This window comes from Zalophus californianus, chromosome 7, assembly GCF_009762305.2.
Source record: "Zalophus californianus isolate mZalCal1 chromosome 7, mZalCal1.pri.v2, whole genome shotgun sequence".
In the NCBI taxonomy this organism is placed as follows: domain Eukaryota; kingdom Metazoa; phylum Chordata; class Mammalia; order Carnivora; family Otariidae; genus Zalophus; species Zalophus californianus.
The window spans coordinates 136,051,798-136,076,923 of NC_045601.1; the positions used below are offsets into that span (position 1 = coordinate 136,051,798).

General features: G+C 42.3%; 1 protein-coding gene across 6 annotated transcripts in view; it reads left to right on the plus strand.

The window, feature by feature from the left end:
* The window catches only part of STMND1 (stathmin domain containing 1), a 30,016-nt gene extending 14,122 nt beyond the window's left edge, over positions 1-15,894 (plus strand). Inside the window, exons 3-7 of one of the 6 annotated variants that reach the window (XR_003521244.2) lie at positions 508-656; positions 8,463-8,588; positions 9,218-9,521; positions 13,335-13,591; positions 15,242-15,894. Coding sequence is in view for 5 of the 6 variants with exons in the window: in XM_027600878.2 (XP_027456679.2) it covers positions 508-656; positions 8,463-8,588; positions 9,218-9,493 (551 nt within the window). In the remaining variant the exon portion in view is untranslated. Of the gene's footprint in view, positions 1-507; positions 657-8,462; positions 8,589-9,217; positions 9,987-13,215; positions 13,297-13,334; positions 13,907-15,241 lie in introns of those variants that run through there. The other 5 variants (XM_027600878.2, XM_027600879.2, XM_027600880.2 and 2 more) reach the window with 5 other exon arrangements.
* Positions 15,895-25,126: the final 9,232 nt, after the last annotated feature.

Genomic DNA, 25,126 nt, shown 5'->3' on the forward strand with positions numbered 1-25,126 from the left:
ACTCTTACTTACATAGATTTAGCAGATAACGTCATTGTAAACTCAAGGTTGCAGAACTAGAAGTCTCTTGGCAACATCCCACTGTTTATGCTTTGTATACAAAGCATAGAAACCAAACTGCAACTCAGAAGAGTCACTGGAAGAATATCTCCTTCCTAGCTGTGTTTTAGCTTCATAATTAGCGTAGAGAACCCATGTAGTCATACTCAAGTGTGTAAGTGTTGTTACAACAAAAAAGTAGTGCATAGCAGCACATGAAAGACTTTTTTTTATGTTAACATGGGGTCTGCTAAATAAACGGTATATTATGCTGATGTGTATCCTCTGTAAGAACATTAAGAATTTGAACTTCAAACCATTCAAAGATTTATAATAGAAACAGATACATAGGTAAAAGTGTTGAGACTAAGATTTAGTTAAGTAACGTGATTTATAAGGCATCCATTTAGCATCTGATTGATAAAGTGTTCATGCTTACATTTCTATTCCTTCTTTCTTTCCCTTTAGACCTAGTGACCGGATTAATCCGTAAACCCCAACCCCTAGAGAGCCAAGAGAGACAAAAGTCATCAGACATTCTGGAGGAATTAATTGTTCAAGGAATAATACAAAGCCACAGCAAAGTATTTGGAAATGGAGAATCTTATGATGTCATGGCAAGTAATTCCATAATTAACATTAGCTTATAGTTAAAAATAGCAATAGAATAGGATCGGTAACAAGTAACAGTCTGCAAACTCTTCAAGTCACCATGCAGATTGTAGCATTTAGCTAAGCCAGTTTTTTCGCCCATAAATTCTCTCTCCTGTCTACACATCACCCTTCTCTACAGATTCAGGAAGTGCCCTAATCCTTTTTTCAAACTTATTTATTTAAGCAACCTCTAACCCGATTGTGAGGCTTGAACTCACGACCCCGAGATCAAGAGCCGCATGGTCCACCGACTGAGCCAGCCAGGCACCCCAGAAATTGCTCTAATCTTCAACGATTAATGAAGCCAATAAAACATCTTGGGTTTTACTGAATTTGAGAGATAGTAAGTCCCATTGAATAACCTGCCTTCATTCTTTGAACAATTTTTATTAAGCATTACCTGTGTACTAGGTATTATGACTATAAAACTGAACTTCGATTTCTGTAATAGGAAAATACACCTAAATACCAAAGCTGTAACAGATATGCTTATATACACCCTAAGGTCAAACATGAGGAAATGAATACAATGATAAAAATCCTCATACTTTAATTTTTTTTCTTTGTTGATTCATCTTGACTAACTGATCATTGTTTTTCCTTAGTGTGGGCAGTATTTTTACTTTGATTTTAACTGGTTGTGGGCCAAGTCTTGACTCCTTAATTTTTTAATAAGTTCTAAGCCCAGGAAGAGGATAGCAGGTGTTGTTTTGGTCTGTTTTCTCCTTTGTTTGTTTGTTGACCAAAGCGCCCAGGCAACCCCCATCATCCTAAAGAAGATGGAAAGAAGAATTAACAGAGAAAAGAAGCCTAAGGAGAAATGAGTAAGAAAAAAAAGAAAGACACAGAAATGATGGAAGTAGGGACCAGAAGGAACATCAAAGTCTCCTCTATGGTTGCCCATCCCTGTCTTGTAGGGAAAACAACTAACTGGGAATAAAAAAGATGCATTATTTAAATTAAGTTTGCCACCTCGACCAAGTCACTTAAGTGTTTGAATAAAGATAATTTCCTTCCCTGCGTGTAGGAAATGCTGAGAACTCATGAATAAAAGCCAAAGTGGCATTTTCTTTTGAAGAAGGAAAATACACGTCCTGCAGAAGGTATTTGGGGCAAAGAGAGGAGATTGCAAATCCTCATGAATGGTATTATCGGGCTGCCAGTAATAAGAGGGTGTAGGGGTCAGGGGATGGTAAAAATCGATGATATAATGGAAAAGATAATGCCAGTATAATGACAGTTTACATCTGGGCGACGCTATTGTGATACACGGCACTTCAGAATACCGTATCTTATTTGAAAGTACTAGAAGATGGGTCTTTAACATGGAGAAGGAGGGGAGGGATTCTTTTCTAGCTGTTGGGGAGTCTCTGGGGGTCAGAAAAGGGAAGGTGTGTCAAAAGGAAAAAGACAGGAGAGCAAACTGGAGGAGGATGGATGGTGAAAACTTTCAGTAGCAAAGCGATGCCTTCTTTAGGGAAATGCTGTGAGAACCCTGATGCTAACAGCAGTGGGAGCAGCATCAAAACATTTGTCAGTGTTTCAAATGCCAGAGATGAATGAGTTCAGACTGCATCTTTACAAGGGCACCAGCAGAGTTAATTAATCTAAACTACAGCATGAAAGAAATAGATCTATTGAAAAATGAAAACTATGGGCTTGACCTTCAATAACATCATTAGGTGAGCCCAAGAGAAAGACTGGATTCATTTTATATAGAAATGGAGTTGTTGTCAGGAGCCTAGCTGGAGGGTTCTCAAAAAGATCTTAAAGATGACAGGACCACAGAGGTAGGCAAGAATAACACATTTCGTTTCTTTTGCTTTTTGCTTTGCAATTGGGCTATGATGTTCCAGCATAATCCAGACTTGCAACAACACAGCTGTGTGTTTGATCGCCTAGGGCCGTGGTCCTTCACCTGGCTGCACATTCAAATCACCTAGGAAGCGTTAAAAAAACCCCAGTGCCCAGGTCCCACCTGGGACCAGTGACTGGGGGGTGAGCCCTGGCTATAGAGTTCCCAGGTGATTCCGGTGGGCAGCTCAGGCTGAGAACCAACCACTGCCCTGAGGTTTCTACCAACGTGGACACAAAATCCTCAAATTCATCATAAAGCTGCAAAGGGTTAAATCTTTTGAAATTGAATTCCCGGGGCGCCCGGGTGGCTCCGTCCATTAAGTGTCTGCCTTCAGCTCAGGTCATGATCCCAGGATCCTGGGATCGAGCCCCACATCGGGCTCCCTGCTCAGCGGGGAGTCTGCTTCTCCCTCGCCCTCTGCCCGCCACTCCCCCTGCTCATGCTCTCTCTCTTAAATAAATAAATAAAAATCTCAAAAAAAAAAAAGAAATTGACCATTCACTATGAAAAAAAATTCTAAATTGTTCCTGAAAATGTTATTATAATGCTATATATATTAACATAATAATATAATAAATATATAATGTTAATATTACAATGTTATAGTAATTATATATGTATTATTATGTGTTATATATAATTATATAATTAATATTATAATGCTATAACGCACTTTCAGGTAGAGGACTAAGGATATACCCAGGAACATATGGAAATGAAGGAGAGATATAATTGCTCAGTGTCCCAGGTAAAGTCTCTCAATTCAGGTGTAGTGAGAACATATATATATCAGACATATTTTAGGAAAAGTTAGAAGGCCAATGTAAAAAGATGAGTGAATACTGAAAGGGGAACCATACTAAGAACAGAAATATTATTAGACAGTTCATACTTTTAACTATCCAATATTTAATAATAGTTAATTGGATCATACTTTTATTTATACTATCATACTTAATTGGATAGTTAATTGGCTCATGCTCTTAACTATCCAATATTTAATAATATGTTTTGAGGAAAAAAAGAACAGATGATAAAATTGGCTAAAAATAAACAAACCAAAAGGGATGTTAATGTCAGCAGTTCCTACAATGGGATGAAGCCAACTAGACATGTAACACAATTTCTTCACTGATATCAAAAAAATCTTTTAAATCAAATATTGGGGGGGAATGGAATAATAAATGGAGACTACTTTAAAAAGACTTCTTATGTAGACCAAGAGTGTAAATATAAGGGAGTGTTAGACAGATCTGTCCACTTCTGCAATTTGGTTCTCATGCAGAGGGAAATATAAGAAAAGATTCTGTAAAGTGAGGGTCCTCTGCTCATCTGCTGAATCAGGGGACAGCCCCCCCGCCATGGGCCAACCTCTCCCTGGAGTTCCATGGCAGTAGATGTCCCCCACAGGCTCCCAGTCAACTTTTTTTTCTTAATTTTTATCATTTGCTTGTTGGCAAATACTACAGCAATTCCACAGTGCCCCGCCCACCCCAGATAACATGCTTTCAAGCAGATTCATACTAATAGAATATACCCTCACTCAGAAGGAATTATAATGATATGTAAGGAATATAATATTAAGCTAAATATCAGACCAAGTGAATCTTTCAGTATACTTTAAAACATTCTAAAGAGACTTAAGTGGCTGTATTATAAACGTGTATATACTTTATATACACATGAAACTATGTGTCTGGATGGGTATAGATCCCTACAAGAGTTGTAATCGGCTCTCATTTATCCACGTTGGTATTATCCACTTGAAGTGTCTTTTCTCCTTAACTCCTTTTTCTCCCGTCTCTAAACCCACCCAGGGCCTCCAAACACAAGACTCCGATTTCTCTATTGACTCCTTCTGTCTCTGGCCAAGTGGTAACCTCCAGTAGAGTGAGGGAGTTGGTTCATCTTGCACCAGAGTCTCTAACATTGTTGAACTTCATGAGGAGTTTCTTAAGGAGGTGGGACGTGGACTGAGTAAGACTAATGTCAGCTGACGCTGTGGCCTTGCTGGGTGGTCTCAAGGGATGGCGCAGGAGTGGCAGGAAGCTTGGACCCATTCTGTGCACAGGACGCTAGTGAGGGAACTTAGCCAAGGTAGTTCATCTGTGGGTCAACAGTTAATTAGGGAAGCTCTGAGGAATCCACAGTGGCTGCAAAAGGAATATATACAAGCAAGGATGGCTGGAAACATGATCCAAACCTTATCACAGCATCTTTGGCCATAGCAGTCTTCTGCTGGTATTCTTAAAGACAATCATTGAACTAGCAACTTCCATAGGTTTTAGAGTGGATTTTTTTTTTTTTTTTTGAGTTTCTATGAGTAGCACCTCTCTGAGTGTAGTATTATCATTGTTATTTTCAAGTGCCGACAGTTGGTAAATCTTGACTTCGGAAAATCCAGTGGGAAAGAATACAGATATTTTCCCTCGGGTCTTTCAAGGAAAGGAAGAGGGCTGCACAGGGAGGATTCACTTCCGGAAGCAGGAGGAAGTACTTGATTTTGTAGGTGTCATCTGGGATGAAGCCACAGGAAGAGTCCACCGAGACCCGAAATCCCATGTCTCTCAGAACTACTCATCTACTCCTTTAGTCAAGATGCAGACTCCTGTGGAAAGCCTCACAGAGTCTTTCTTCATTGAATCTGGGATTACCATTTCATGTTCTTTTAGCCCTCCATGAGTGAACTTCTCAAAAAAACTGTTTTCGTACTAATTTCACAGTATCTTTAGCTGAACCACTACAGCAAGAACATCCCTCTTTGCAGCAAATAGCTTTTGCCAGCAGAGAGCCTGAGAGCCGATTGTCATAAAAATAATACAGTGATGGGGGAGGGGAGCTTGCTTTGACAGACATCCCACGGTTTTCATGTAGTGAAAAACTTCTCACCACATAAAACTGTCTGATGGCTGTAACTGAGCCAGAACTTCAACAAATGTTTCCCTCTAAAAGGCTTTCCGAGAATCATGGTTCTTAAAGCTGGAAGGAACCCTAGTGGTCCTCAGCCTCCTCACTATTTTTCCATGAGAGAAAACAGAGTCCAAACAGAAGAGGTGCCTTGTCTCAGGTGACACCATGGGTATTAGTGGTCAGCCTAGGTTTAAAGCCCAGGACTCCTGCTGGCCCCTGTGATTTGGGTTCCCATTCCTGCCCTTCAAGGCAAACACTGTAACTTGGTGATGATTCTGTGTTGAAAAAAGCCACCGCTTGAAGACATGAGCGGACATCTCTCCGAAGAAGACATCCAGATGGCCAAGAGACACAGGGAAAGAGACTCAACATCACCCATCATCAGAGAAATGCAAATCAAAACTACAATGAGATATCACCTTACACCTGTCAGAATGGCTAAAATCAACAACACAAGAAACAACAGGTGTTGGCGAGGATGTGGAGAAAAAGGAACCCTAATGCACTGTTGGTGGGAATGCAAACTGGTGCAGCCAGTGTGGACAACAGTATGGAGGTTCTTCAAAAAGTTAAAAATAGAACCTTCCTATGATCCAGTAATCGTACTACTGGGTATTTACTCAAAAAACACAAAAACACTAATTCAGAAGGATACATGCACCCCTATGTTTATAGCAGCATTATTTACAATAGCCAAACCATGGAAACGGCCCAAGTGTCCATTCACTGATGCATGGATAAAGAAGATGTGATATATATATACATATATATGAGTGAAAGTGAAAAAAAGAATGAAATCTTGCCATTTGCAACAACACGGATGGAGCTAGAGAGTATTATACTAAGTGAAATAAGTCAAGTCCGAGAAAGACAAACACCATATGATTTCACTCATATGTAGAGCTTAAGAAACAAAACAAATGAACAAAGGGGAAAAAAAGAGAGAGCAACAAGCCAAGAAACACTCTTAACTATAGAGATCAAACTGATAGTTATTAGAGGGGAAGTGGGCGAGGGAGGGGGATGGGGAAACGGGAGCGGGGCATTAAGGAGGGCACTTGTGATGAGCCCTGGGTGATGTATGGAAGTGCTGAATCACTCCATTTTACACCTGAAACTAATATTACACTGGATGTTAACTATACTGGAATTAAAATTTAAAACTTCATTTAAAAAGGCATTGCTTTCACTGAATGAAACGTGATGACCATTTCCTGAGTGATTACTGATACTTCCTTAAGAAAGAAAATCCTGTGAGATAAGTATTATTAAAATGTCTTTTTTTTTTAAGATTTTATTCATTTATTTGACAGAGGGAGACACAGCGAGAGAGGGAACACAAGCAGGGGGAGTGGGAGAGGGAGAAGCAGGCTTCCCGCCGAGCAGAGAGCCCGATGCGGGGCTCGATCCCAGGACCCCGGGGTCATGACCTGAGCCAAAGGCAGACGCTTAACGACTGAGCCACCCAGGTGCCCCTAAAATGTCATTTTAAAATGATAAAAGCAAGGCTTACAGAGCTTAAGAACTCAGGCCAAGACACACCATGGCCAAGCCAGGGCTCAAACCTAGGTCTGTCTGAGTCTTGGTTTGGTATCTTTTTCTGTTGAGCTGGACCTCCTCTCTGTGGATGTTATTTTCAGTATGGGCAGTCTTATAATATAAAGAAGCAGTCTTTTAGATATTACAATGGGTATCAATAGTTCCTTTGTCTTTAAAAGTCTTTAGAGAAATTACCTAGAACAATCAGTTTATTTATAATGAAACCCCAGAGTTCACTGGGACCTTCCCTGGTTGTCATAAATCTATATATTCTGACCTAGAAGGACATTCGTAGTAAATTAAGTGAAAAAGGCAAATTGCAGAGCCTGGTGAGGGTATAATCCCATTTGTTTGGCTTAACATTACAGAGGTACTTCACATACATACGTATATAAATATATGTGCATAGAGAATTCTGGAAAGACACATACCAAACTCTAGTTCATGCTGATGAATAGGACTGGGGGCCAGGTGGTTAAACCGAAGCCTAGGAAACTATTTATGTATTGCTTTACTTTTTCATGACGAATGTATGTTATGAAAAATTAATTTCTAGGGGCGCCTGGGTAGCTCAGTTAGTTAAGCATCTGCTTTCAGCTCAGGTCACGATCTCAGGGTCCTGGGACCCAGCCCTGCATCGGGCTCTCTGCACAGCAGGACTCTGCTTCTGCCTCTCCCTCTGCCCCTGCCCCTGCTCGTGCTCTCTCTCTCTCCCTCAAATAAATAAATAAAATCTTTAAAAAAGTAATTAAAAAAATTAATTTTTAAAAAGAAAAAACATGTACATTAAAACTTTCTTTATAAACCCTTTACAACAATTTTACTTTTTTATAACTAGAAATTGTAATCAGAAAGTCATTATCTCTGCTTTGAACTACAGAAAGGGTAATAGTCGGGGATTTTTCCTAATGTCATGAAAAATTCTCAAAGTCCTGACGCAGCAGGGTCGCTGCTCAGGTAATTGTTAATTCTCTCCTTTTTGAGACCCAGAGTACTAAAACCCAACCTCGATCCTAAATGAAAGGTCTCTGTAGCCTGTGGGATATTACAAAATTACCAGATTTAACTTCTTACCTTGAACTACACGTTCATCACTCATCTGCTACGTTTCTCTGCCTTGTGCTTGTTCTCCAGAATTCTCCAGAATGTGTTCTTCTCCTGAATCCTCTTCCGGCTCCAGAACATATTTACATTCTTTCATGGGTTTCAGGAAGAGCCTGTTTTTGTTTTGTTTTGTTTTTTCTAGGCATCTCGAAGACTTATTAGTTTTATTTATTTATTTATTTTGAGGAATTAGTTCTGTTGTTCCCAGCATTCACATGGTGGTTTTTAACTCTGCCAAAATACCTGTGTAGATTTTTAGGACTGACATTTTACACTGTGTGTATTCTGCCTCTCCAGGATCTCTCCTCAGCCCCTGAACAACATTTATTTCTCCCTTTTGAAAACTGTCTTCCTCCAGGTAAACACGACTCCGCTGAGAAAGCCACCAGCCAGGCTGAAAAAGCTTAAGCTCAAAATGGAAGCAAAAGCATTCACAGTGAACGACCTGGAAGAGAAGATGCAGGCGGTGGAGAGGCGCAGGAAGGTACCCGAAGTCTCGCCTGAGCAGGTTGCCTGCTGAAATGCACTCACATAGGCCTTTCCTATCAGCTGCTTTGAGATTGGGATCAAGTGTTTGAGTAACCTGTATGCTTCCTGTGCTGTATGTGTAATTTTCCTTGAATTCTCTTTGTGCGGTGCAGGGGTAAAGCAACATCTTGAAGCTGGCTGAATGCTGGTTTCATCCATGTAGGCTCAGGAAGCAGTATTCCCTTCTGAGAATGGAGTCTTCCTCAGAGGGAAGAAGAAAAGCTTCAGGTGGTGCAGGGATGGGAGGGGGCATTGTGGGGGAGGATGGAAGATGAGGGGAGGCGGGCAGACCATCAGAGGACACCTGGTCCCCATCACCCTCTGCCCCCCATCCTGCCGGAAGCAGCCTGCACAGCTGTGGGCTGCCGACCTCTGTCTCCATCCTCTTACCTGGCCGCTCGGAGAGCAAGGGCCACCCGGAAGCTCCAGGAGGGGAGGGAGTGTGTCTGTCCTCCACAGCAGTGCCTCACCCTGTGTGTGTGAAGTGACTGAATGATGAAACGGACAAGCCATATGGGTTCATTTCAGGCACAGGCATGATCAAGTTATCTGGGCTCATTTTTCTTCTTTCATACTGCTTTTCAGACTAAAGAAGAAGACATAAGGGAAAGGCTGAGGAGCCACCGACTTTTGGCCAATCATCCAGAGGCAGCGGAACCGGTTGGGGCTGAGGTTCCCTCTGCCAAAGGACTCGACGCAGTGACCTCTGCTGAGTTTGAGCCGGCCCACCTGCAGGGAGCAAAGCCTCTGAAGAGGAAGAAGAACGGTGCAATCTCTAGTGAAAGAAACTTCAGTTACGAAGGACTTGGGGTGGTGGAGTCAGACCGGTCCTACAACCAAGCGGATGATGCATTTGAATAAAGCCACCTTACCCGAATTTCGTGAAAAGGTACCCAGTCTCCCTGGTTGTGACCATCTTAGTCTGTCGCGTGTTTTTCCTGGAGGCCTGATCTCCCCCCACTGGGACAAGCTGTGGGTGGAGGAATGATTGTGTAAGAGGCAGGGGCCGATCTGGGTAGATGGAATGCTGCTGCTAGCGAAAGGGAAAAAAACCAAGAAGATTTGACTAGCTTCCATATGATAGAGTTGGCATTCTCCTCCAGTGTGGCTTCAAACATCGTGAAGATGTCTTTATGGATACTTCCCAGCTTACATCAATGTGCCAGATGCAGCCCTTCTTTTTGGCTCCGGGCCCTCGGCTATGCCCATCCTCTGAGGGTCCCTTCAGACGAAGTGCACGGATATGAATTATGTATTTAAATGATCTGTACGCTTCTTATTACCTGTATGTTTAGTTATTTCTTTTTAACTCTCTTTGTGTGGTGAAGGATTAAAGCCATTATCTTGAAGCTGATTGAATTAGAGTTTCATCCATATTAGCTTTAAGCAAGCAATATCCAATTCTTGAGAACCACATATGAAAAAAAGAAAAACTTCTGTTGGATCTAGGGCTAGGAGGATGTCCGGGAGGGGGTGAGCTGGGAAGACACCCTAAAGTCGGTGTCTTACTTCCCTGTGAGCACTCGGAGCTGAGTTTGCTGGCCCCTTATCTTACCAGAATTATGCCTGGTTCTCCCCTCTGCTTTAGCATCACATCCAATCACTGACAGGGTTGGATGTGTCTCCATTCTGAAGATCTCCCCTCCCTTGTCACACGTGTCCCGCCCCCCAACACACCCAACAATCATTCAACGGGATCACAACTTCTGTTGATCTCCAAACCATAGTCCTCTGGTTAAAACCCTCTCTTGGCCTCCTTTTGTGGTCAAGATAAAGTCCAGACTCCTTTCCGCGACCGGTAAGGATCTCCCCTCTCACAACGCACCTGAACTTTTAGTTCCTAAACTCGGCACACTCTCCCTAGCCTCGGGGTCTCTGCGCCTGCAGATGCCCCCTTCCCCTCTCTCCCTCCCGCTAGGTGAGCTGACTAATGCCCTCTTGTTGTTCACGTCTCCACTCAGACCACTTCCTCCAAAGCTCCTGGTCTGGGTGGGTGCCCCTCCCTCATAGTTGCCTTTTGACACACTGGCCCGCTCATCTCTGCACTTGCCACCCTCGGTTGCAACTGCCCAATACGTTTGCAGCTCCCCCACTAGATATTTCAATAGTAACAGGGCAAGAGACAAGTCTGTTTGTTTCCCCCTCAGCAAGTGAATGGCGCATAAGTGCTGTGTAAATATTTTGTTAGCAGATGAGTCAATGTACCCATACATCTTCCAGAAGCAGGATAGCCTCAGAAGATGGGAACCACTAGCTAGGGGCAGTGCCAACTGGACTTGACAACCACAAGGTACCTCCCATTTAGGCATTCCCTTTGGGATATTGTGTTCCTATAGCCTATAGGACTGAGGGCTCTTGCAGCCAATGAGGTATGATGTTGGAGGGTGGGGTTTCTTTCAAAACTCATTCCAGGACAAAACCTTTCAGAAACTTTAAGAGTGTCCTTCATACAGTGCGACCTGGAGAGCCCTGGTCCAGGACTCCCCGGGTCTCCATTATCTTACATGTTAATTTGGGAATACCACTTTTATGAAGTCGTACCAAACACTGCTTTAAAAAGTACTACTTTTAATCCTCCATGACACAAAGAGAATTAAAAAAAAAACTAAACATGCAGATAAAAAGCATATAGATCATTAAAATGGCATCTAGAATATGCCATAATATTATAGAATATATTATTTATATAAAATCCCATGTGAGCAACACGATGTTTTCCACGTGTCCTGAGATGTTTCTCTGGAGATTATCTTGTGGTGACATGTGCTAATCTTATAAAATATTGAAGTAGCTAAAATGACTGCACTAGGCCACTTAGGAAAAGATTTGGGTATCATTCAGACCTCCATAAAAAGTCAAATTTAAATGATCCAAACAGACATCAAATGCAAATGTATAGTAACTTTGGAAATTAAATCCCCCAATTTGATAAATACTCCAATAATATTTTCTCTTGAACTTTCATGCTCCTGCCTATGCTATTTATAGTGACTTGGGGGACGTGTCTGTTGAGTTAAAATACACACACTATAGATGTGGACATCATCACTGATACCCTGGCTTGGAAACCTCTCTACATATAGAGAGTCAAATACGCCCGAGTCACACTGCCCGAATGACTAGCTGCTATTTCCTTAGGGAGAAACACTTGAAAGGGTGGGAAGAGAGGCAAAGGAAGCGGACGTCTAGACCCAGGGAACAACTCTAAAGATCTAAGTATATTACTATCACTACTCACGAAAACAAGCGGAGGCTTTAGGGATAGTTTCAGAGGCTCTAAGCACCTCCTACCTTCGGAGTCAGGCATCCACCGAGGTGCCCCTTGGCATTTGAACCCAAGCACAATGCCCCCCAGAGCTATCAACCCATCCCTGCAAAGCATTTTTTTAACTTCAGATGTAAATGGGACTTTTCCCATGATCTTTTTTTTTTTTTAAAGAATGATTTATACTGAAGAGTAATAGAAAAGAAGGAGATTTCTAAAATACAGGCAATGGGATCATGTTAATTATAGGTGTTGAAATAACATACTTGGCTTTCTCAGTCTTAAAACATAAAGTTTTAAACAACCACCAGGGTATTTCAACTCAAATCCAGCCACAACCTTTGGGAAGTCATGAGTCCGGAAGACAAGATTAGGTAAATGTCCCTCAAACCACTTTAACTGGGGGCAACGGAAAAATGCCCATATAGATTTCCTTGTGAGAGATGATCCAGTCCTGTCTAATAGAAGGTAACCTTGATATTTAGTAAATCCTCCAGTTTTTTTGGCGGGGGAAATACTTATGAATAACATCTAAAATAATATTTAAAAGGTATATTTAAAATATTTCACCTATATTTAAAATAATACACTTTGTAAGATTCTTATGTTAGATCAAAAGTAACTTCGCAATCACAGGAACAAAAATAGAATTCATCCTAGACTGTTTCTATAGTGATACCAGTAACTTATGACTGTGCCTATTTCTGTGTTTCTTATTCCTACCAGTAAACAGCTAGTAAATACTGCATTTTAAAGATGTGTGATGCTAAAGATCACTTTGCACTCACGTAACCTGTAGACGCCTCACCTTCTTGTAGGACGTCTCAGGTCAGGAAAGGGCATGAATTATTTTGAAATAAACAATGGGAGAGGACAGTTACGGTCTCTCTGGGTCACTCGTATTTGCTTTTTAAAAATAATAGCTGCCTCTTTTTTTTTTTTTAGTTATGTAAGTAAGTTGGAGTAGCAAACACTGAAAAACATAAGAAGCAAAAAACACCAGGAATCCAACGTGTTTCCCTCTAGCTAAGATAACTGCTAGGAACACGTGTTTCCCTCTAGCTAAGATAACTGCTAGGAACATTTTGCCGGCTGTATCTCAACACTGTTTCCCTGCAAAAATGGACTCATGCTATAGAAACTCTTTTTGCAGCTTGCTTTTTTCACTCGACAACATGCCATTCCATGTATATAAATCTACTTGAGCACCATCGTTCTTAATGATGTAACACTGTTTTGTTTTCTTATTACATATCTAAGGGTTCCCATAGCCAAAGACAGAATGCAGGCTCCATTTCTGTTTTTAAAATGTTGATAGGTCAAATGACTTGAACGTTTCCCCAGTGAACCCAGAACAGTCTGAACACCTGGGAGGGCAGAAGCTGACTTGCTCACTTTCCTGGCACGGGCTTTCTGTTCCTCTGGCCTTCCGTGCAGGATGGCCAGTGCAAATGAACCCAAGGTCGGATGCAACCAGCTTTGTAGACCCACTGCAGACTCTGCTCCTGACTTCGCGTCATCACAGCTCCCGTTCAGCACATGGAGACCTCAAGCATGCTTCAAAAGCCCACGTGATAAAGAGAAAACAAGAGTGACAATTACATCTCACCTCTGAGGGGGCTTTTCATGGATCCGGAATAAAGGCGAGCTGCATTTGCAAAGTGTTATTGCCAGAAAAGCCGTTTGCAGGGAAGGTCTGAAACCTTTTCTCTCCTCATTCAGAAACAAGAAATTACAGTCCTAAAAATAAAGCGATTGGCTATTTTGAGCACAGAGTGCAATCATTCTAAACATCAGGGGCAGGAAAGCAGTAATTCAATTCCTAGTAATTTCTGGTAATTAATACATAAATTTCCTCTCTATGTAATACAACTCAGTCCCTGAAGTAAACACAATGGAATCTAAAATGTACATGACAACAATTCATACCCTTTCCTTGCTTAACTTAAAATGAACAGCAATACTTACTTGTTAAGTGGGAAAAAGACAGCACAGAGAATTTTTATCAACTCCCCGGGTTGGACTGTGCCTGTGTTTCTCAGAGGGTGACCGCCCCCCGCCCCCACCAGTAGAACCAGCCTCACCTGGAAATTTGTAATAAATGCTAGTTCTCAGCCTTCCACCCAGACCTTCTATATCAGAAGGTGGCGCCCAGCGTTCTGGGTCTGCTCAAGCCTGCCAGGTAGTTCTGAGGCTCACCCACGTCTGCACTGGGCTTCCGTTCACTCGTAGGCACACAGTGCATGCATGTGGAAGCTGCCCACTCAAGTCAAAGCCACTTTCCAGCAGGACCAAGGACCCCTGCCCCCCGAGGCTTGCTTTCAATATTTACCAGTCAGTTATGTTTCTCCTAAAGCCTATTAATGCCACTTGTACTGGCTATTATATTTAATTTTTAACAGCTTCTGTATTTTAAATGTGGTCTGTAAGGGAATAGATAAGATGGTAAAAAAAAAAATCTTCAAAGGTTCTACACTCACATCATTTGATAAAATATACAGATTCCACCCTCCAATTAAAACAACTAAAACTTCGGTTGCGGATAATGCATTATGGATGTGGCTTGTGTAAGAATTCAGTCCACACCTTGGTGTTACATCAAAGTATCTTCAAATGAAAGTCTATGTAAATGTTTTAAGTTAAAATAAACTACTTAGGGTATATAGGCATTGTTTCTTAAGACTCTCTGTCCAACCGACTATTTTTTATTCACTAAGAATCTCCCAGACTTGATTCTGTCTATTATATTTCAAAGGAATTTTATAACACAGCCTTTAATATACAGATCAAAATTATAAAAATACTTTTTATTTAAAATCAGTTCTCTCGGGGAGCCTGGGTCACTCGATCGGTTAAGTGTCCGACTCTTGGTTTTGGCTCAGGTCATGATCTCAGGGTTGTGAGATCGAGCCCCGCGTTGGGCTCTGTGCTCAGTGCGGAGTCTGTTTGAGACTCTCTCTCCCTCTCCCTCTGCCCTTCCCCTGATCACATGCATGCTACCCCCAAAAATAAATAAATAAAATCTCTAAAAATAAATAAATACATAAAATCAGTTCTCTCTCACATGCCACTCAAAACTGCTAAAAATACTTTTTAAACCATTCAAGGGGATTTGCATGTTTAAAAAAAGTTGGAAGATACTGTTATTATTTATTTAGTTAATCTCTGTTAAGGGAGGTTTTGGTTATAGTTTCAATTTGTCAGTTTCATAAGTTATTGTAAATCATTCCGCAGTCAACGTACAAATGCTAGCTTATTCAACTAGTCTTCAATGTCTTCAATTTCATTCCCTACATTCTATGCAATGGAAATTTTCCTTTTGCCTCTCACGTCTACCATTGCAGGGAACTTGACGATGCAGGAAATCGCCGTTTCCACAGATACCCCAGCAATGAGTGACTGCTTGATTAGCTTCGACGGCTTGGAACCATTTGTGCGATTTTCCAGGAAGGGACTGCTTCTCCCTTCATCCCTCCAAACTTGCTGTAATCTGTGCAGTTCGAATGCTGGAAATCCTCACTGGAAAACACAAACAAGTCATCATCAGCTGCAACAGCAGAAGTAGAGAAGTTCATCTGGACTTGAGTCCTCAGCCCAAGGTGAACAATTGCTGGGCTGCAAATCAGTTGCTAGAAAGACTGATATCTCCAGTGTGACATGCTATAATCGCAAGAAGGAAGGAAGTGATGCCCTGGATAGACGGCCTTGGAGTATGGCCTTGGCTAAAATATTACATTCCACTCTCTAATGTAAAACTCAGAGGTTCAATATGGTCCAGTCATGGGCAATTTCATGTCACTCTGTCTGATAAAGGCCTGCTATTTCATATGATCAAGGGGCATAGCAAGACCTGCACAAGCAATGCTCCCAACTTGGGGGACACTGGGACCCTCACGTGCCCCCTGGAGCCTCTGAACAACCAGCCAGCTTGATCCCTCCCTGAGGTGCCTGCTATTTAACCGTCTCTCCAGTATATCCCTATCATCTCAATAAAATCAATGAGTACTTTTCAATATATTTTTTCCTCCTTCCTCACCTGGTCTTTTTTTTTTTTTTTTGAGAGACAGACTGTGTGTGTGTTTATGTGTGTAAGGGGGGAAGGGGCAGAGGGAGAGGGAGACTAGCAGACTCCCCACTTGGCGTGGAGCCCAATATGGGGCACCATCTCATGACCCTGAGATCATGACCTGAGCCGAAAATCAAGAGTCAGACACTCAACCCACTGAGCCGCCCAGGTGCCCCCTTCTTCACCTTGTCTTAAATTGAAAGTTTTAGAATGATTTTAGTTACTACTTCTGCCAATTTCCACTTTTTCTGAGAGTACTTCCAATTTAATATTGTTAAATTATCCATAAAGAATGCCCTTTTGTTTCAGGAATCCATAGCTGCGCTTATATACAGATTGTAAATATCACAAGTGTCATTGCCCATGATGGTTTCCTACCATCTTCTTGCCTTACTTCATGCCTGCTTGGGTTTGTGGTCTGCTTAGAACATTTCCTTGACAAAATTCCTCCTTTGGGGCCACTTAAGTGATACCGTCTCTGAACTCATGCCTACCTTCAAGTTTCTTTGACATGGGAAATGGGATATCTTAGCTGGGTATAGGATTGTGGCTTATAGTTCTTTTCTTGCAGAAGTCTGTAGATCTGACTCTATTGTCTTGTATCTTCTAGTGTTACATGTGAGAGGTCCAAGGCCAGTCTGATTCTTTTTCTTTGGAAGGTGATTTGGTCTTTTTGCTTGAAGGTTTTATGATTTTCTCTTTCGTTTTTGAATTCAGGACTCGTATTGGGATTTTTTCCCAAGTCTGTGTTTTTTCTCATATATGAAGTCTGGAAATCAGTATGCCCTTTCAATCTATAGGCCACCAATATCTATTTAACTTACAGAAGTTTTCTTTTATTATTTTTTTAAGGGATTGCCTCTTTTTTTAGAGCTCCATTGCAGAACTAGGTGTTTAAGTCTGTTTTCCTAGTCTCTTATTATATATATATATATATACATATATATATATATATATAAATAATATATAGCCAAACTAGCACCTATTTAAGGGATAAAGAAATGTATCAAGGTATCTTGCAAAACTGTCATACATTATCACAACCAGGATATTACACTGATAGTCAAGATTCCAGATATTTCATTGGTGCAAGGATCCTTCATATTGCCTTTAAATTTTTTTAAATTTTTAATTGTGGTAAAAAAATACATAACATAAGCTTTATTATCTTAACATTTTTGAGTGTACAACATGGTATGGTTTGTTAAGTGTATTCACACGGTTATACAACTAGGTTTACCGTTGAGTGCTTCTTCTTACTCTGATATTTGGCAAATATTAAACATTTACTCTTCACCTGGACCTGTACTAGGTTCAGTGGTAGGGTGGGCATGTCACTAGTAATGTTTAAATGCAGTATCTGATTACAGAAAACTTTAATGAACTGAGGTAGGGTGGGGTGGGGGGAAAGACATGTACATATGAAAAAAGAGAATGGATAGCATATTCCCCAAAGGCCAAATTATAGAAGAGACAACTCTTCTGTCTTATTCCTGTTTCCTTTTCTTTGATCCCTTTGGGTGCCTGTTGGTTAGTCTTCCCCAAACTCAGCTTCCCTCTTATGTCCTTCCTCTTTCTTCTATTTCTTCTCTAGATATTTCAGAAACCAAGCTCTGTGAACCTGATCACCTCCGGTGAAATGCCAAAGTGATTATCTAATTAATCACAGTGCACTGAGAACTTTTCTATTTTTCTCCTGCCATGGCATTTATTAAAATCACACGGAGGACGGTCCTTAGAGGCGTCATCCTTCTAGTTATTGCTTTGGCCTGTGTCCAGCAGGTGGCGCAAAAGGATAATTAATCGAAGTCAATCCGCAATTCACTGGGTTTTTACATTTTGAGTCATTCTGCTTGATTGCATAAATAATCAAAATTTTGGATAGTCTATCCCTCGACTATCTTAGCTCCTGGGTCACTATCACACTTTCCAACACTCCTCTTGTCCCCGTTGTTGGCAATTTCAGTATCTGCGTGGATATCCTTCTCACATCTCTACTTCTCGGTTCCTTGACTTCCTCATATCCCTGATCTCTTCCCGTTAGACCGTCCAGGATGTAGCTTTTCCTCTGGGCTTCTTTTCTTTCCTACCTGTATCACCTTTGGTGAAACCCAAGCTGGTGGCTTCAAATTACCATCTGCATGCGGATGACTGACGACTTTATATCCAATGTAGATATCTTCCCTAAGACCAGGCTCCACCTGATTGTCTCATCAGCAGCTCAACCTCACACGTTCCAAATAGAGCTCTCTCCCTCGGCTTTATTCACCGCCCTTTCAATCTCAATGAATGGTAGCTCTACCTCCATGGCTTGGGCCCCAAACCCGAACGTCATGTTTGACTTCTCTCCTTCCCTCCCATTTTCTGTCCCGTCCTTTCGCAGACACTGTTGGTGAGTCCATTGGTGAGTCTGACACCTCTGCACTGACCCTGTGCAAGCCACACCCATCTCTCAGTAGAATCGTTGTCATGGCTTTCTCATTCATCCCCCTGCGTCTGCCCCGTCTCCCTCCTGTCTACTCTGAAGACAGGAGCCAGAGTGACCCTGTGAAAGCACAAAAGAGAGCCTGTCCTTTTTCTAATTGACATTACAAAGGCTTCCCACCGGCACATCCAATAAAAGCCCAGATCATTTCAATGGCCTGCGAGGCCATACATGAGGAGGCCCCCACCCCACCCCATGCTCTCTGGACTTCATCTTCTGGTACTCCCCCCACTCACTCTGCTCCAGACTCACTAGTACCTCACCACTCCTCAGCCCCCAGGCATGTTCCCCTGGCCTGGGAGGCTCCTCCCCCGGACAGCGGCAGGACCACGCCTCCACCTCCTTGGGGCCAACAAGCTCTTCCCTGACCCCCTGGTGGAAAACTACAGGCTGTCTACTCTCCTAGTTCTCTAGCCTGCTTCCGGCTTTCTTCTTCTCCATGGTGATTTACACACACACACATACATACCCCATACACATACACCAATCAGATTTGGTTTATTGCCTGCCTCCCAACTAGAGTGCAAGATGCATGTGGGCAGCGACTTGTGTGTCTGTTGGTATCCCCGGGGGCCAACCGGAGCCCCTGGCGCAGGATCCGCCCTCAATACCAACTCGTCGAAGCACGGAGAAACGAAAGATTACTCTGCCTTGCATTAGGGGTTGAATCCCAGAATATTTCTGGGCACACAAATACCACCCACCGCTCAGTGACGGATAGTACTTTGCCCTTCCAAAGTACAAGCTCAGGCAGATCTCCAAGCCCTTGGTCAAGGTTTTACTGAAAGGAAAGATTAAAACTCAGGACAAACCAACTCACATGTCTTTGCAAACCATTTACCGGCCTATGCTCTGCCAACAATTCCCTTTCCTTGAGCCAGCTCTTACCTGAATGTACAAGCCCTAATGGTATAACTTCTGCAAGGCTGAACACAATGGCACGTTTTATAAAATACCAGACAGTGACTGAAAAACATCCTCACCCTTAAAACCATCTATAAAGATAGGGTTTCCCAAACTGAGGGTTGCTGGAGTGGGGGTGGGGTGGGAGGGATGGGGTGGCTGGGTGATAGACATTGGGGCGGGTATGTGCTACGGTGAGCGCTGTGAATTGTGCAAGACTGTTGAATCACAGATCTGTACCTCTGAAACAAATAATGCAATATATGCTAAGAAAAAAAAAAGAAGATAGCAGGAGGGGAAGAATGAAGTGGGGGAAATCGGGGCGGAGGAGACGAACCATGAGAGACGATGGACTCTGAAAAACAAACTGAGGGTTCTGGAGGGGAGGGGGTGGGGGGATGGGTTAGCCTGGTGATGGGTATTAAAGAGGGCACATTCTGCATGGAGCACTGGGTGTTATGCACAATGAATCATGGAACACTACATCAAAAACTAATGATGTAATGTGTGGTGATTAACATAACAATAAAAAATTAAAGGGAAAAAATTAAATAAATTTATGTGACAGACCAAAAAAAAAAAAAAAAGACAGGGTTTCCCCCAGCTTCGCCTATGTTTTAGAAACCTGAGACTAGATGAGAAAAGAAATTTTTTAATTTCTTCTGTGGCCGGTGTAGTGTCTTTCATCCCTAAGACACTTGCATTAATCTTAATAAAAGGAACAACCTTGGGTCTCTAGCCTCCAAATTACAGCGTGTCCTATATTTCAAATGGGGAGGGTGTTACCAAGTCCTGTCTCTGGCTTTTTGTCACTGAAATAATGGGGCAGTTTGTATTTGCTCCGAAGAACGAGACCACACCCAAACTCTCTTTAGCACCGATCAGATTTAAAATGCTAATGCCTTTCTGGAGGGGCGGGGGAAGGGTAGGGGGAAGTAGCATAAAATTCCATGTAGAGCAGACAATGGTCTAAGGGAATTCTTTCTGGAAATCTGCATATTGTCCACAGTGTCCAGCCTTGAAAATGTTTTCCAGGCCCCTCTAGCTGATTTGCCCAACCCCCATCTAACGAGTGAGTCTATCTTTTCATCGTATTTTTATGCCTTAAGGGAAAAGTCAACTGACCCTTTGCTTCTATAGTTTGCCCTCGACTGTCCAGTATTTCATGCAGCAAGAGTTTATTTAGCATGTGTCTTATGCTGGCCACCAGCCTAGGTCTCGGGGATACACAGAAGACAAAGATAAAGAGAATACATTGAGCTTTATTTCTAGGGGCTCACAAGGCATTAGAGAAATGCACAAATAGGTCATCAGAAGGTGATGTGATGCATTGTAAATCAGAGCACAGAGGAGCGAAGAGAGAGATTGTGTTACTGAAGGGCTTTGCAATGGCTTCATGGAGAAAGTGACATTTAAGCAGAATCTTGACTGATGAGTGGGAGTTTACCCAATATAGAAGCAGGAGGGAAAGACTCCAGGCAGAGGAGGAGATGCAAAATCTGAAAGTGTGAAAGTAGCAGGCACATCGGTGCTAGAACAGGGATAAGTTTGCTGTGCCCGAATGAGAGATGCCGAGGAGAGAGAGACGTCGCCGAGAACCTGAAGTGTCTGCATTCCCTGCTCAATGGTTGGACTTTATCCTGTCAACACGGAAGGGTTTCCGGCGATGGACGAGTGCACCAATCCATTGTAGGGTGATTGCGGGGTTACAGTGCTTCCGGAGGCGTGGGCAGCAGCAGAAGCCTCACCTGGGAACCTGATAAAAATCCAGATTCTGGCCCCAACCTCAGACTTTAGAGTCAGAATTCAGAATTTCTGGCCATGGGGCTTGGGAATTTGTGTTGTACCCAGGTGTCCGGCTGATTTTGACCCATATTCAAATTTGAGATGCACAGTCCTAGTAACAGTTTGGAAGCTGAAGGTAGATGGGAGGTGTAGAAGGACAGACTGAAGCTGCATAGATCCAAACAGCTCAGCCCGGAAGAAAGCAAAAGCTAGGGGCGTGAGTTTAAGTGGGACAGGATTCGCTAGAAAGACCTTTCTGAAACCTCATGTTTATAGGATATAAGGATATCTCCAGATATCCAGTTCTCACGTCTCACCAATGACCAAAATTATCTGGGTGGCTTTTTAAAATTATAACTTCTAGGTCGTACTCTTGACTTAGCAAACACGATTTGCTTTCGGCTTTTCTTCTTCTGCAGTTCCTGTGTCTCCTTTGTGTTTTGCATTTTCTGTTCATGGAATCTCCCCTGGGGCTAAAGTTGTTCAACTACCTGCACTTTGTGGGGATTTCTGGTAAGTACCACCCACCTTCTTTAGAGTGGAAGACAGCCTTACAGCATCAAAGCTAGGTGGGGCCGTCACTATTCAGAGACCCTGGCTCTCAATTAATTAGATTTCCTGGGTGATGCTCCCTTGGTGATTCTAATGTGCAACCAGCACTGAGAACTGACAAGTGGTCTGAGAGCTTCGTTTTAGTGTGATGGAGTCCAAAAAAGAGAGGTCCTAGGGCCAAGCAGGAGCATATCACAGAACCTGGGTCAGATGTGGGCATAATCCACTGCATTAAAATGCTGAGGAGGTGGGGGATGAGTACCAAGAAAAGACCATTACGTTTCATACTGAGGACGCTGCCATTGGCCTTCCAGGCACAGACGACCACACAAAGCCAACTCTAGAATCTCTCCTCAGTTGCTAAAGCAATGAGCAAAACATTGCAAACAAACACAAAAGCCAAAAGTAAACAACACAAACTTAGCAGGCATAATCAAACACGAAAAAAGAGACCACCATGTCATACACTTTGAAAAAGAGACGCGGAGGAAGGATCAAGCGATTTTGGGGTGGTGCCATCCGTGTGGCTCCAGACAGCTCTCTCCTCCCCCGGAAACACTAGCGGAGGAAAGAAGATGAATGAGCTGATGAAATCTTGGGCCTTCTCACTTCCGATCTGTGGAGAAGTAGACCAAGCACATGGTTTTGGCATCCCTGGACAAACTGTGGAAAAGTCTTCCACATTAGAAGCCCTTCTCTCTGTTGGGTCCTGGAAAGATCCTAGAAAGATGAAGAGGGCTTCCCACCCTCCAAGATGTCGTGTTGAGTTGGGGTGATGAATCCAGCCTGATGGGGGTTGGTTGTCCCCCTGGCTGGGTCAAGTGGGCCCTGTTACATTTGAGAAAAATCTCAAAACACTTTCAGAACTCGTGTACCCAGCCTGAGATGTTAGCCCCAGGCTGGATGTTAGCCTCCACCCCTCTTCATGCCACCAGGCTACAGAAAACTGAACTGAAAGCAACACCTAGCCTTAAAATTGGCCTCAAAATAAGGTGAGGAACATGTCAAGTAGAACTCCTTAGAAGAGCAGTTGGATGTCTGAGCAGAGCTGTCTGCTTAAAGCATGAGTAATTTCTGTCTGCTCTCCAGGTGTCCCATGGCTAAAAACAAACCTACACAAAATTAAACTAAAAGCAAATTAAAGGGGAAAGAAGGGAGTTGCAGAACATGGACAAAGAACCTCATCTGGAAGAAAACATAAGCCAAGAAATAGAAGTAGATTTCCCGTGAGTGCATCATGTCATAGAAGAATTTTTTTTAAAATAATTCCGGGAAGTTCTAACACTCTTCAAGGAAATAGTTTTAAAAGAGTGGTGAGCTACAAACCAGATCCCAAAGAGGAAAGGACTGAGCACAGGGTAGTTAAGGGTCTATGATGATGAAGAAGAAAAACATAAGTTTGAGGGTTTATCTAAGAGAGGAGATCATTGTTTTTGTTATTTCTATTATTATGAGATGGGATCATTGAGCATATTTGTAGACTAAAGAAAACAAGTAATCAAATTAATCTTATCAGTCTTAGGAAAGAAAGAAATTTTGACACATGCCCTCACATGGATGAACCCTGAGGACATTATTGAAGAGAAATAGGCCAGGGCGCCTGGGTGGCTCAGTTGGTTAAGCGACTGCCTTCGGTTCAGGTCATGATCCTGGAGTCCCGGGATCGAGTCCCGCATCGGGCTCCCTGCTCAGCAGGGAGTCTGCTTCTCCCTCTGACCCTCTTCCTTCTCGTGCTTTCTATCTCTCATTCTCTCTCTCTCTCAAATAAATAAATAAAATCTTTAAAAAAAAAAAAAAGAGAAATAGGCCAATCATGAAAAGACAAGGACTGTATGATTGCACTTACGTGAGGTATCTGGAGTAGCCAAACTCATGGAAACAGAAAGCAGGACGTTGGGGGTGGGGGGCCGGGGGCTGAGGGGTGGGGAAGATGGGAAGATGGCTTCCAGTGGGCACAGAGTGTCAGTTTTGCAAGATGAAAAAGTTTTAGGGATCTATTGCACAACAGCGTGAGTATACTTAACACAAGTGCACACTTTAGAATGGTTAAGTTGGTGTATTTTACATTATGCAGGGTTTTTTTTTTTTACCACAATTATAAACAATGAGTAAAATAAAATAGTCTTAAAGCCCAAATAGGCACTTCTTATGACCTCACTCTCAGGGTTGCTTCCCGTCTGTTTAGAACGATCTTCATTCTCTCTGATGGAATGTAGGAAATGACTTGGACTCAAGCATTTTTAAAATAATAGATTAATTGGGGCTTCTGGGTGCTCAGTCGGTTAAGCATCTGACTCTTGATTTCAATTCAGGTCATGATCTCCGTGTCCTGGGATCGAGTCCCGCTTCAGGCTCCCTGCTCAGTGGGGAGTCTACTTCTCCCTCTCACTCTCCCTCTCTTCTCTCTCTGTCTCTCTCAAATAGATAAATTTTTTTAAATGTTAAAATAATAGGTTAATAACCTTTGTAATAAAGTCAAAGGGTAGACAGTTTAACAATTTTATTTATTTGAGGAGGGGGGAGAGGAGCAGAGAGAGAGGGACAAGCAGACCCCACGCTGAGCAGAGGCCGGATGTGGAGCTCAATCCCACAACCCCAAGATCACGACATGAGCCAAAATCAAGAGTCGATGCTTAACCCACTGAGCCACCCAGATGCCCCCAAAGGATAGACAGTTTATCAAAGACCTGAATCGAAAATGAAGCCATCATAGGCCAATCAAACTAGAAAGCAAATATTTGGTGTGTCAGAATAACAGTGCTCCCAGGAGAGGAATGCTTTGGCATTGAATATGACTTTCTAAAAAACCCAATGGAAATCATAGTTTGCAAACAGTATTATAGCATGATTTATTTAGCACTGGAGCACAAACATTTTTATGTGCAGCATTTCAGTTTTTATCAATATTTATAATGGATGTATAATATTCCACCCAGTGAATAGACCACCGCTTAACATATCTTTGCTAACATTTCTCCTGCTTGATATTTTGGCTGTTTCTGATATTGCACTATTAGATAACCATGGTGCAGATTCATTTCACCCATGTAGATTTTCCTGCATTGTGAATTGTTTCCTCCTAATAGATTCTCAGAAGGGGCATGATAAGGTCAAAGGGTAAACAATTTTATCATCCTTGACCCAACGCTGAGTATTATCAAAATAATTTTTATTGTAATTAAGAGAAAGAAATGTTCATTTGCCCTCATATTGTTACTGCTGAAAATAAACATTTTAAATATATTTTTATTAATTTATTTCCTTTTTTGGTGAATTGCTTGTTTATGTGATAGTCTATAAACCAGTGCCAGAGGTGATGTTTAATTCTGGAACCTTAAAATACCCTCAAACTCTTCTGTTCTCTCATCCCAACTACCTGTGATGTTCAGACCAGAAAATTTCCCACAATGCTCTACTGTCACACCAGGGGATGTGTTC